The sequence below is a fragment of the Oryctolagus cuniculus genome, chromosome 3, assembly GCF_051225735.1.
Source record: "Oryctolagus cuniculus isolate XC-2025 breed Fujian yellow rabbit chromosome 3, ASM5122573v1, whole genome shotgun sequence".
NCBI lineage: Eukaryota > Metazoa > Chordata > Mammalia > Lagomorpha > Leporidae > Oryctolagus > Oryctolagus cuniculus.
The window spans coordinates 50,024,249-50,037,500 of record NC_142869.1 but is presented as its reverse complement, the minus strand read 5'-3'; the positions used below and the strand labels follow the sequence as shown (position 1 = coordinate 50,037,500).

The 13,252-nt window shown below is 38.5% G+C and overlaps 1 protein-coding gene across 3 annotated transcripts in view; it reads right to left on the bottom strand.

Moving 5' to 3' along the window:
- The window catches only part of HIBCH (3-hydroxyisobutyryl-CoA hydrolase), a 104,626-nt gene that overhangs the window by 76,691 nt on the left and 14,683 nt on the right, over positions 1–13,252 (bottom strand). For 2 of the 3 annotated variants that reach the window (XM_002712340.6, XM_089330189.1), the window contains exons 3-4: positions 12,035–12,175; positions 8,842–8,926 (exon numbers count right to left, since the gene is read on the bottom strand). In XM_002712340.6, the coding sequence (XP_002712386.2) occupies positions 8,842–8,926; positions 12,035–12,175 (226 nt within the window). Of the gene's footprint in view, positions 1–8,841; positions 8,927–12,034; positions 12,192–13,252 lie in introns of all 3 variants that reach the window. The other variant, XM_089330190.1, reaches the window with a different exon arrangement.

Here is a 13,252-nt window from a genome sequence, read left to right as displayed (position 1 = left end):
TTAAGTTGTTCATTAACAGTCAGGGCTATGCTGATCAAGTCACCGTTTCTCATAGTGTCCATTTCACTTCAACAGGTTTCCTTTTTGGTGTTCAGTCAGTTGTCACCGATCAGGGAGAACATATGATATTTGTCCCTTTGGGACTGGCTTATTTCACTCAGCATGATGTGTTCCAGATTCCTCCATTTTGTTGCAAATGACTGGATTTCATTGTTTTTTACTGCGGTATAGTATTCTAAAGAGTACATATTCCATAATTTCTTTATCCAGTCTACCGTTGATGGGCATTTAGGTTGGTTCCAGGTCTTGGCTATTGTGAATTGTGCTGCAATAAACATTAGGGTGCAGACCGCTTTTTTGTTTGCCAATTTAAATTCCTTTGGGTATATTCCAAGGAGTGGGATGGCTGGGTCGAATGATAGGGTTATCTTCAGGTTTCTGAGGAATCTCCAGACTGACTTCCATAGTGGCTTGACCATTTTGCATTCCCACCAACAGTGGATTAGTGTCCCTTTTTCCCCACATCCTCGCCAGCATCTGTTGTTGGTAGATTTCTGTATGTGAGCCATTCTAACCGGGGTGAGGTGAAACCTCATTGTGGTTTTGATTTGCATTTCCCTGATTGCTAGTGACCTTGAACATTTTTTCATGTGCCTGTTGGCCATTTGGATTTCCTCTTTTGAAAAATGTCTATTGAGGTCCTTGGCCCATCTCTTAAGTGGGTTGTTTGTTTTGTTTTTGTGGAGTTTCTTGATCTCTTTGTAGATTCTGGTTATTAACCCTTTATCAGTTGCATAATTTGCAAATATTTTTTCCCATTCTGTCGGCAGAAGGTCTGTCTCAGCAAGGCATGAGAATGACAGCTGCAGTCTTCTTGGTGGTTTTAGGTTTTTTGGGGATTACACTCTGCATAAGAAAGCCAGAACTTCCTGGTGGTCCTGCTAATGATTGCTGCATTTCTAATTTTAGGGAAGAGAGCTTAGTCTGATAATCCCCAAAATGTCCATTGCTTTGTAGAATTTTTATCAAGCCAAATGTTAAAGTAGGAGAAGGAGTTAATGCTTTACACAAGGTTGAGCTGTTCATGGGGAAAAAAAGTAAAAGGCAACAGGCTCCCTGGTGTATACTTTCTACTAAAACAAAGATAAATGTTATCAAAGCTTTAATTCAATAGGTACACCAAATGCAACAATGGTAAGGATGTCAAAACTGTGGAATAGATCTAAGTGAACCTTTAGATAAGTACAATAAAGAAATTAAAGTTACAGAAAGAACTACAAATGAGGGGATACATTTTTAAAAGTGCCTGTTTTGAACACTGGGGCTTCTAGTAAAGATTAGATTAGGAAGGTAATATTCTAGCTTCTGTAACCACTTTCTGCATCGCTCAGCAGCACTCCAGGCCTTGGCTTGTGTGAGCAGCCCGTTATCTCACACCTGTCTGTGATAGTAATCCATGATCTGAACATAATTTTGAAAATCGTTATCTCCCACCTGTGATTGTAACCCATGCTCTGAATATGCCTTTGAAAATCAAAGAAATTATAACTAGATGAAAATGGGAAAATACTTGCTATTATAAGAATCATTATGTGACTTATGATACAAAAATAAAGTCTGACGCTCGAGAGCTAGAGCCATGCCTTCAGCCTTGCTGTCAGTGTATCTCCATTGCTTCCTGCGCTGACACCTCTCACACATTTGGGAACCCCTGGACTGGCTGGAACTGGACTCCAGCAAAATGGTACTAATCTTATAAGCTCTTTCTCAGCCAAGGTACTGTCTGTGTATATACAAAGGCTACTCATTTATGTGTGTTGAATTTATATCCTGCAACTTTACTAAACTCTTATGAGTTCCAATAGTCTCTTAGTGGAATATTTTGGTTCCCCTATACATAGGATCATGTCACCTGCAAACAAGGATAATTTGACTTCCCCTTTTCCAGTTGGTATCCCTTTGATTTCTTTTGCTTGCATAATGGCTCGGGCTAAAATCCAGAAGTATACTGAATAGCAACGGTTAAAGTGGGAATCCTTGTTTGGTTCCAGATTTCAGTGGAAATGCTTCCAACTTCCCCATTCAATAAGATGCTGGCTCTGAGTTTGTCATTTATTATCTTGCCTGTATTCCTTCTAGACTCAATTTTGTATTAGTTAGGGCAATGATCCTTCTATACCCAATTTGCTTAAGGATTTTTTTTTTATCATGAAAGGATGTTGTATTTTACCAAATTCCTTCTCTGTGACTATTGAGATAATCACATGGTTTTTATTTTTCAGTTTAATGTGATGTATCACATTTATTGATTTATGAATGTTGAACCATCCCTGCATACCAGAGATAAATCTCACTTGGTCCACATGAATGATCTTTCTGATATGTTGTTGAGTTCAATTAGCTAGTATTTTGTTGAGGACCTTTGCATCCCTATGTTCATCAGGGACATTGGTCTATAGTTCTCTATTGTATCTTTTTCTGTGTTTTGAATTAAGGTGATGCTGGCCTCATACAAGGATTTTGACAGGATGTCCTCCATTGCAGTTGTTTTGAATAGTTTGAGAAGAACTGGAATTAATTCTTCTTTAATAGTTTGGTAGAATTCAGTAGTGCAGTCTTACAGTCCTAGGCTTTTCTTTGTTCAGAGGGTCTTTATTACTGATTCAATCTCCATCTTCGTTACTAGTATATTTAGCTTTTCTATGTCTTCACGATTCAATTTTGACAGAGTATATTTGTCCAGAAATCTATATATTTCTTCTAGATTTTCCAATTTGTTGACATATAGCTGTTTGTAATAACTCTTGATGATTCTTTTTATTTCTGTGGTGTCTGTTGTAATATCTCCTTTTTTCATCTCTGATTTTATTAATTTGGGTCTTTTAGTTGTTGTTAGTTGGGCCAGTGGTTATCAATTTTTTTTTTCAAAAAGCAGCTCTTCATTTTACTCATTTCTGTATCTTTTTTATTTAAATTTTGTTTACCTCTCTAATTTTAATTATTTCTTTCCTCCTACTAATTCTGGGTTTGGTTCTTATTTTTCTAGGTCCTTGAGAGGCACTGTTAGATCACTTATTTGATGCCTTTCCAATTTGTTGATGTAGGCACTATTTGCTATAAATTTCCCTGTAACACTGCTTTTTCTGTATCCCTTAAGTTTTGATATGTTATATTGTCATCTTCATTCAATTCTAGGAATTTTTAAATTTCTTTTGATTTTTTCTATGACTGTTCATTCAGAAGTATGTTGTTCAGTCTCCATGTGTTTGCATATTTTCTAGAGTTTCTTAAGTTGTTAATTTCCAGCTTCATTTCATTGTGGTCAGAAGAGAGACATGGTCTGATTTTAATATTTTTGAATTTGTTTGGACTTGCTTTATGGCCTAGCATATGATCTATTCTAGAGATAGAGATAGTAACTCTGCCTTTCAAATAAAACAAATAAATCTTGAAAAAAAAAAAAAGAATGTGTATTCTGCAGTTGTGGAATGAAATGTTATGTAGGTATCAATAAGTTCCATTTGGCTCACAGTGTAGATTGGCTCTGCTGTTTGTTGATTTTTTTGTCTAGTTGGTCTGATGAAAGTGGAGTATTAAAGTCCCCCATTACTATAGTATTGGAGTCTATGTGTCCCTTTAGACACACTAACATTTGTTTTAAAATAGCCAGTTATCCTGACATTGGCATATACATTTACTACAGTCATATCTTCCTCTTCAATTGATCCCTTAATCATTACATAATTCCCTTCTTTGCCTCTTTTAACAGCATTTGTGTTAAAGTCTATTTTGTCTGATATTAGGATGGCTACTAATTGTGCCAGTGTTGTGGTATAGCAGGTTAAGCCTCAGCCTGCAAACCTGGCATCCAAATGGGTGCCAGTTCAAAACTTGGCTGCTCCATTTCCAATGCAGCTCCCTGCTAATGTGCCTGAGAAGGCAATGGAAGATGGCCCAAGTGCTTGGGCCCCTGAACCCACATGACAGACCTGGAACGAGCTCCAGGGCTCCCAGCTTCGGCACTGGCCATTATGGCCATTTGGCAAATGAATTAGTGGATGGAATATCTCTGTCTCTCCATTTCTCTCTATAACTCTACTTTTCAAATAAATAAAAACGAAATCTCAAAAAAATTAAAAATAAAAGATTGCTACTCCTGATGTTTTTTGCTTCCTATTAGCATGGAATATCTTTTTCTATCCTTTCGCATTCAGGCTGTGTGTATCTTTATTGATGAGTTGTTTCCTGCAGTCAGCAAATAGATGGATCTTATTTTTTATTCCATTCAGCCAGTCTGTACCTTTTAACTGGAGAATTTAGGTAAAATATATTCAGTAATTATTGATAAGTAACAACTTGGTCTTGCCATTTTTCCATGAATATTCCTATAATTTGCTTTGGATTTCCTTTGTACTTTTTTAAGATTTATTTTATTTATTTGAAAGATAGAGTTACACAGAGAGAGGTAGAGACAGAGAGAGGTCTTCCATTTGCTGGTTCACTCCCCAGATGGCTGCAATGGCTGGAGCTGCGCTGATCCAAAGCCAGGAGCCAGGAGCTTCTTCCAGGTCTCCCACATGGGTGCAGAGCCCCAAGGACTTGGGCCATCTTCCAGTGCTATCCCAGGCCATAGCAGAGAGCTGGATCGGAAGAGAAGCCAAGACTAGAACCGGTGCCCATATCGGATGCTGGCACTTCAGGCCAGGGCTTTAACCCGCTATGCCACAGCACTGGCCCCTTCCTTTGTACTTTTACTAGGAGATGTTTTGCTTTCACATTCTTTCATAATAGGGACTATCTTTGTTTCTGTACATAGCACATCCTTAAGTATCACTTATAAGGCTGGACAAATGGTGAAAAATTCTTTCAATTTCTGTTAGTTTTGGAAAGTATTTCATCTTTATTTATAAATGAGAACTTTGCTCATTTTAGTACACTGGGTTGATAATGTTTTTCTTTTAGGACTTGAACCACATTTCTCCATTCTCTCCTAGCCTGTAGGGTTGCTGATGAAAAATCAGCTGTCAGTCTAATTGGAGATCCTCTGAAGCAATATGGCATTTGTCTTGTGCACATTTTGGAATCTTTATGTTTTACTGTTCAAAGTTTGACTACAATGCATCATGGTGAAGATCTTTTCTGGTCATGTCTATTATGAGTTCTATGCACTTCCTGTATTTGGATGCCCCTTTCTCCAAATTAGGGAAGTTTTCTGTTATTATTTCACCAAATAGGCTTCCTAATCCATTCTCTCTTTCCACACCTTTAAGAATTCCTAAGACATATAAGTTAGGTCATTTGATAATATCTCATAAATCTTAAATATTATTCTCAGTTTTTCTAATTTTTTGTCTATTTCCAAAGACTTGTCTTCTAGCTCTGATATTCCTTCCTCTGCCTCACCAAGTCTCTTGTTAAGGGTTTCCACTGTGCTTTTTATTTGAAGTATTGAATTCTTCATTTCTAATATTTCAGTTTCATTTCCCTTCAATATATGTATCTCCTGGCAACAGTTTTCATCTATGTTGTGTATGGATTTCTTTTAACTTGTGAATTTGCTTCTCATTGTTTTTGAGTAGTCTTATGATCATTCTTTTGAATTCCTTTTCAGGCATTTCATTAATCTTTTCATCTTCACATTCTATTATTGAAATGTTGTTCTGTTACTTGGGGTGAGTCATTTTGTCTGCCTTGTTCATGTTTCTCATCATTTGTTTTTTTTAAAGATTTTATTTATTTATATGAAAGAGTTACAGAGAGAGCGAGCACGAGCGAGTGAGCTTCCATTTCCTGGTTCACTCTCCTGATAATTTGAATAACCAGGGCTGCGCCAGGCTGAAGCCAAGAGCCAGGAGCTTCATCCAGTCTCTCATGTGGGTGGCAGGCCCAACCACCAGGGCCATTTTCTGCTGCTTTTCCCAGGCCATCAGCAGGGAGCTAATGGAGCAGCCGGGACATGAACTGGCATGGACATAGGATACCAGTGTGGCAGTCAGCGGTTACCCACTACATGGTTACCCATGCTACAATGCTGGTCCCACCTTCTTATATCTTAACAATCTCACTGGTAATGTAACTTCTCAAAGACAATGCTACAGCTTACTACTGCATAGCTTAATAACAAGTGTTTCAGAAATATCTGCCCAATAATGAACACTACCAAATGGTTTCATTTCTTTTGCAATTATCCAAAGTTCAGATTTCCTACTGTACTCCTACTCTTATCAACCTCAAGACTGCTATCAAAATTTTCTCTTCCATATGCTGCAAGCTCATGATGCCTTTCCTGTCTTTAAGTCCTATAAGAATAAAAATTAAATGCATTCTATACACACACACACACACACTCACACGTTTCCTTTTACGGCGAAGTATTATATAAAATTGTTCACTATAAATTTTAAGAATAACTCTAGAACAGATTTATAGCTGTTCTTCTATACCCATGGGGGACTGGGTCTAGAACCCTAACTCCACTTCTACCCCCCGCTCCCCGCCAGAATATCAAAATTTGTGGATGCTCACATTTCCTATGTAAAATGTAGTAGTATTTCCATACAACTTATACACATCCTCTCTGATTTTAATTATACCTCTGGATTACTTATAATACTTAATATAATGTAAGTGCTAGGCAAATAATTGCTATACTGTATTACCTAGGGAATAATGATCAGAAAAACAGTCTGCACATGTTCAGTACAATTTTTCCCCAAATATCTGTGATCTACAGTTTGAATTCAAGGATTAAATCTATCTTCCCAAAAATGATGCTGAAATTCATATGGAGGCACAGGAGACCTCGAATAGTTAAAGCAATCTTGTACAACAAAAACAAAGCCGAAGGCACCACAATACCAGATTTCAAGACATACTACAGGGCAGTTGTAATCAAAACATCATGGTACTGGTATAGAAACAGATGGATAGACCAATGGAACAGAATAGAAACACCAGAAATCAATCCAAACATCTACAGCCAACTTATATTTGATCAAGGATCTAAAACCAATTCCTGGAGCAAGGGCAGTCTATTCTACAAATGGTGCTGGGAAAACTGGATTTCCACATGCAGAAGCATGAAGCAAGACCCCTAACTTACACCTTACACAAAAATCCACTCAACATGGAAGAAAGATCTAAATCTACAACCCGACACCATCAAGTTATTAGAGAACATTGGAGAAACCCTGCAAGATATAGGTACAGGCAAAGACTTCTTGGAAAAGACCCAGGAGGCACAGGCAGTCAAAACCAAAATTAACAATTGGGATTACATCAAATTGAGAAGTTTCTGTATGGCAAAAGAAACAGTCAGGAAAGTAAAGAGGCAACCGAGAGAATGGGAAAAAATATTTGCAAATTATGCAACTGATAAAAGATTAATAATGAGAATATACAAAGAGATCAAGAAACTCCACAACAACAAAACAAACAACCCACTTAAAAGATGGGCCAAGGACCTCAATAGACATTTTTTGCAAAAAAGGAAATCCAAACAACCAACAGACACATGAAAAAATGTTCAGGATCACAAGCAATCAGGGAAATGCAAATCAAAACCACAATGAGGTTTCACCTCACCCCGGTTAGAATGGCTCACATACAGAAATCTACCAACAACAGATGCTGGCGAGGATGTGGGGAAAAAGGGACACTAACCCACTGTTGGTGGGAATGCAAAATGGTAAAGCCACTTTGGAAGACAGTTTGGAAATTCCTCAGAAACCTGAATATAACCCTACCATACAACCCAGCCATCCCACTCCTTGGAATTTACCCAAATGGAATTAAAGAGGAAAAAAAAAAGAGCTGTCTGTACCTCAATGCTTACTGCAGCTCAATTCACAATAGCTAAGACATGGAATCAACCTAAATGCCCATCAACAGAAGACTCGATAAAGAAATTATGGGATATGTACTCTATAGAATACTATACTGCAGTAAAAAAAAAAATGAAATCCAGTCATTTGCAACAAAATGGAGGAATCTGGAAAACATCATGCTGAGTGAAATAAGCTAGTCCCGAAGACAAATATCATATGTTCTCCCTGATCTGTGACAACTAACTGAGCACCTAAAAGGAAACCTGCAGAAATGAAACTGAAACTATGAGAATGAATTGATCAGCCCTTGTCCTGACTGTCGAGGAACAGCTAACCATTTTATTATTTTTAGTATTTTCTTGTTCTACTTAATACCATTGGTTGAACTCTTTAATTAACACACAATTATTCTTAGGTGTTTAAATTTAACTGAGAAGTAATCCCTGTTAAAAATAGGAGTCGGAATAAGAAAGGGAGGAGATGTACAGTTTGGCAAATGCTCACTTGGACTTACCCCTAATGGTAGAGCTAGAAATGTGCCATAGGATTCCAAATCCCATTAAGGTGGCATGTACTGATGCCATCCTACTAGTTAATGCAATCAGTTTAAGTTCATAATTGATCATAATGATACGATTAAGTGTCAAAGGGATCACATAAATAAGACTAGTGTCTGCTAATAATAACTGACAGAATTAAAAAGGAGAGAATGACTCCCATACCAAACCTGGATATTTTGTTTACAATGATTCATGGAGAGAGACAAAGTAACTGAATTTTAGGAGGGCACCTATATAGTGAAACAAGGGGTTTTAATCTGTATTCCCCTCATCTTCTAACATTAATCACAAAAGGTAAGTCTCCAAATTTTACTTTTATCTAAGTTAACTTTGATTTAACTTTATGATCAAAAAAATTCTAAAAAGCAAAGCAAATAGCCATAACAATTTGCCAATTCTGTACCAGCCCCAGAGGGAGGAAAGAAGCATGTAACTGAGAAGAAAGAAGTCTTTACCTTTGATATCACCCCCAGCACAGAAAGCCTTTTCTCCAGCTCCCTTTATTAGGATCAGGAAGGTTTCAGGATCTTGTTCCCACTTCTATCCAAATGTAAAAGAAGATGGCATAAGCATATTATAAATACAAACTTATTAAAGACATATCCACATATGAACATACAGCATTCACGCATGTGTGTGTACATACGGATCCTGTTCTAAAACCCATCCAATAGAACTGATCTCATCTGTCCACTCATCACTGAAGGAATTTTATTTTCTGATATGAAGTAGAGGCTATAGCAACAAGGTTACTGGACAAGTATCTTGTGACACGTTTCATGACAACATTAGAAATTTCCACTATTGGAAATCAAGAAAAATATGGGCTTAATGTTGTTACATAAACAAAAATTTGGTAAACAAACCAATCCAAAGACTGAGGAAAAATAAGCAATAACCTTTCTATTGTGGTGATACAGGATGCTGTTCTAATGAAAAATGTATAAGAACACAGTGAAACCATTTATGACTTTGATCAAATATGCAAGTGACTTGGGGTTGGTAAGGACAACTTAAAAATAAGCAGCATGAAGTGTGCCGGCCGCAGCGGCCATTGGAGGGTGAACCAATGGCAAAAGGAAGACCTTTCTCTCTGTCTTTCTCTCACTGTCCTCTCTGCCTGTCAAAAAAAAAAAAAAAAAAAAAGCAGCATGAAAGAATCAAGAGTCAAAGGTCAAAGGAGGGGTGAGTGTTTGGTGCAGCAGTTAAGTTGTTGCTTGGGATTCGCACATCTCCTATCAATGAGTGGTTTGATTCTGAACTACTCTGCCTCCAATCCACCTTCTGCTAATGCGCACCTTTGGAGGCAGCAAATAATGGCTCAAGTACTTGAGGCCTTGCCACTCAATAGGAGACCTAGATAGCGTTCCCAGTTCCTGGCTCGGGCCTGATCCAGGCCTACTATTGCATTTGGAGTGTGAACCAGCAGATGTTAAGATCTCTTGCCATCCCTATCTTTCAAACAAACTGAAAACAAAGAAAATTTTTTAAAAAATGTCAGTTGAAATTGAAAAGTTTTGAACAATGGTCAAAATGACAAACTACTTAACCAAAGAAAAATCAACAGGGGCTAAATTCTATACTAGAGAATAAAAATATAAATGTGGGGCCAGCACTGTGGCTAAGCAGATTAAGCTGCCATCTGCAGTTCCAGCATCCCATATGGGCTCTGGTTCAAGTCCCAGCTGCTCCACTTCTGATCCAGCACCCTGCTAATGTGCCTGGGTAATCAGTAAAAGGTGGTCTAAGTACTTGGGCCCCTGTACCCACGTGGGAAACCATGAAGAAGCTCCTGGCTCCTGGCTTCAGAACGGCCCAGCTCTGGCCACTGCAGCCATTTGGAGAGTGAACCAGTGGATGGAAGATCTGTCCCTCTCTTTCTCTCTGTAACTCTGCCTTTCAAATGAATACAAAAATACTTAAAATATACATATGTATCTATACATACACATAAATGCATATACACACATACACATAAAAGCACAAAGAAGCTATAGAGCTGCACAGACGTGAATTCCAAAACGCTAATGTACCAGGTCTGCACTGTGGCACAGCAGATTAAGCCACCACCTATGCCACCAGAATCCCATACTGGAGCACCAATTTGAGGCCCAGTTGTTCTACTTCCCATCCAACTCCCTGGGAAAGCAGGGAAGGATGGCCCAAGTACTTAGGTCCCTGCCACCCATGTGGGAGACCCAGTCGGAGCTCTGGGCTCCTGGTTTTGGCCTGGTCCATCCCCTGCCATTGCAGTCATCTAGGGAGGGAGGCAGCATATGGAAGGGCTCTTTGTGTCTCTCCCTCTCTCATTCTGCCTTTAAAACAAATAAATAAATAAACATTTTTTTAAAAACATATCGGACTACATTAACAGAAATGTTATTTCAACACAGATTTTTCACTTTCTTCAATTCTAGTCCAACTCTAATCTGCAACACTCTTTTCTTTGTATCACATTTTAGGACATATTTTCAGGTGTCCCAAACAGAAAAAGAAGAATGGAAGAGGGACTCACCAACATATTACAGAACTGATGGCTGGGGGACAATTAGTCTTTGTCCTTGGCAAACGGATTAGGTACTTACATATATTACTTCACTTAATCTTTACAACAGTCTCACAAAATATCACAATCCTCACTTCACAGTGGAGGAAAGTGAGGCATACAGACATTAACCTGCCGAACCTACACAATTAATAAGTAAAAATCCAAATTTCAATAGTTTGTCTTGAAGTCCTCTGTTTTTCTAATGTCCCATTAGTTCACTAAGAAAAGTTTATGACTTAGCTAAAAAAAAAAAAAAAAAAATGCAGGTCAAGCAATTTAAAAACAGCTGTACAGGTTGTCATGTGGAAACAGGTTAGATTTGTAAGCTCGTGCCCTCAGAGGCAGAGCCAGTATCATTGGTTAAAAGGTCAGAGAAACAGCAGCCAGGGCATTGTGGCACAGAAGGTTAACCTACCTTTTCATATCAGAATGATGGTTCCAGTCAGTTTTTTGCTAATGTGCCTGGGAAGGCAGCAGATGATGGCCCAAGTATATGGGCCCCTGTCAGTCATGTAGATGGAGTTCCTGGCCCCTGGCTTCCCCTTGACCCAGACCTGGCTGTTGCTGCCATTTAGGGAGTGAGCCAGTGGACAGAAGATATCTCTCCCACTGCCCTCCACCCCCAGACCCATGTTTCAAATAAATAAATATTGCTTTGTAAAAATAAAGATAATTAAAAATGAATCTTAATGAAGAATGAGATGGGAGAGAGAATAAGAGATGGGATGGTTTGTGGGTGGGAGGGTGGTAATAAGGTGAAAAACTGCTATAATCCAAAAGTTGTACTTTCGAAATTTATATTTATTAAATAAAAGCTTTCTAAATAAATAAATAAAAGGTCACAGACACAAACAGCAAAAAGAAGAAACTTGTGAACCAATAGATATGTAAAAGAGAAAGGGGCTGAATGTGAGTCAATGAACTTATCAGCTGGGGTGCTCAAAGATAAGCACACAGGAAATGCACTGAAGTCCCAAGGATCAACGGAGCTTGGGCACATATCCCTGAGTTCTAAAACTCTGGGAGAAAATACCAGACATGTTCTATTGTGATATACTTTTTTTAAAGATTCACATAAGTGATTCTAAAAATTCACAAACCTTTAGCTGTGGATAAATCTGCCGAACCATACTAAAAGACAGTGCGTTCAGAAACTTCGGTCTGTTTAAGGTTATCACTCCTGCACAACCTTTCCTTTCCAACAGTACATCTCCTGCTGCATCGGTGTGCTTCGACATTCTCTGTAAACAAAGAACACTTTATCATAAAATTCATTAGGTTTTTGCCACAAGCCAACATCAAAACATACACATCAAATGCAAATCATTGTCTTCAGTATGAATGAATCTCCTAGTTCTTTGAGGTATAATCGCACAACATTTTTACTATACCTACCAGTTTTTACAAAATAATATTAAGACTGTATGCCTAAGCTAGTAGTCTATGTTACAAGCAAGGTAACTTAAACAATTACCTATACAAAGGGTAAATAGAAACAATGTTAATTTCACCTTGGATCACTTTCACTGCATAGTACATTGCAATTGCATGTCAGTATAATGTCACTGATCGATATCATCAGTAACCCCTAAACTGAGAGGCATGGCAGCTCCCTGTGAGACACCAAAATGTAAATCTTAGTATTGGATCCTTCCTTCCTCCCTCTCTTCCTCTGAGCTGCCAGGAATGGGAAAGACAAAGGAAATGCAGAAATGCACATCTTGGGGCCCTTGCTATGGTGAATTAAACCACTCTCCAGAGCACTGGCATACCATGAGGGTACGGGTTTGAGTCCCAGCTATTCCACTTTTGATCCAGCTGCCTGATAATGCACCTGGGAAAGCAGCAGAAGATGGCCCAAGTCCTTGGGCCCCTACATCCACATGGGAGACTCAAATGAAGCTCTGGGGTCCTGGCTTTGGCCTGGCCCAGCCCCAGTTGATGTGACCATTGGGGAGTGGATCAGCCGATAGAAGATCTCTCTCTGTAACTTTGCCTTTCAAATAAATAAATCTTTTTAAAAAAATGCACATCTTTCATATTGATAACTAAAAGCATCAATAAGTAGGTAAATCTAACAAAGTTATTGAAAGTTATTCTGACAAATGCCCTAAACAGCACTCTGGCCTCTGAATCAGCCTTTAAGGCATTCAGATCTGGCTAAAAAGCCCATGAGAGCATTTCAGGCATGGAAAGCCAAGACACTGTGGCAAAAAATGACCTACAAGAAAGATCTCTGTGAATGAGATCCCAGCGGAAAGAACAGGACATCAAAGAAGGAGGTACCTTTCTCTGAAGGGAGGAGAGAACTTCCACTT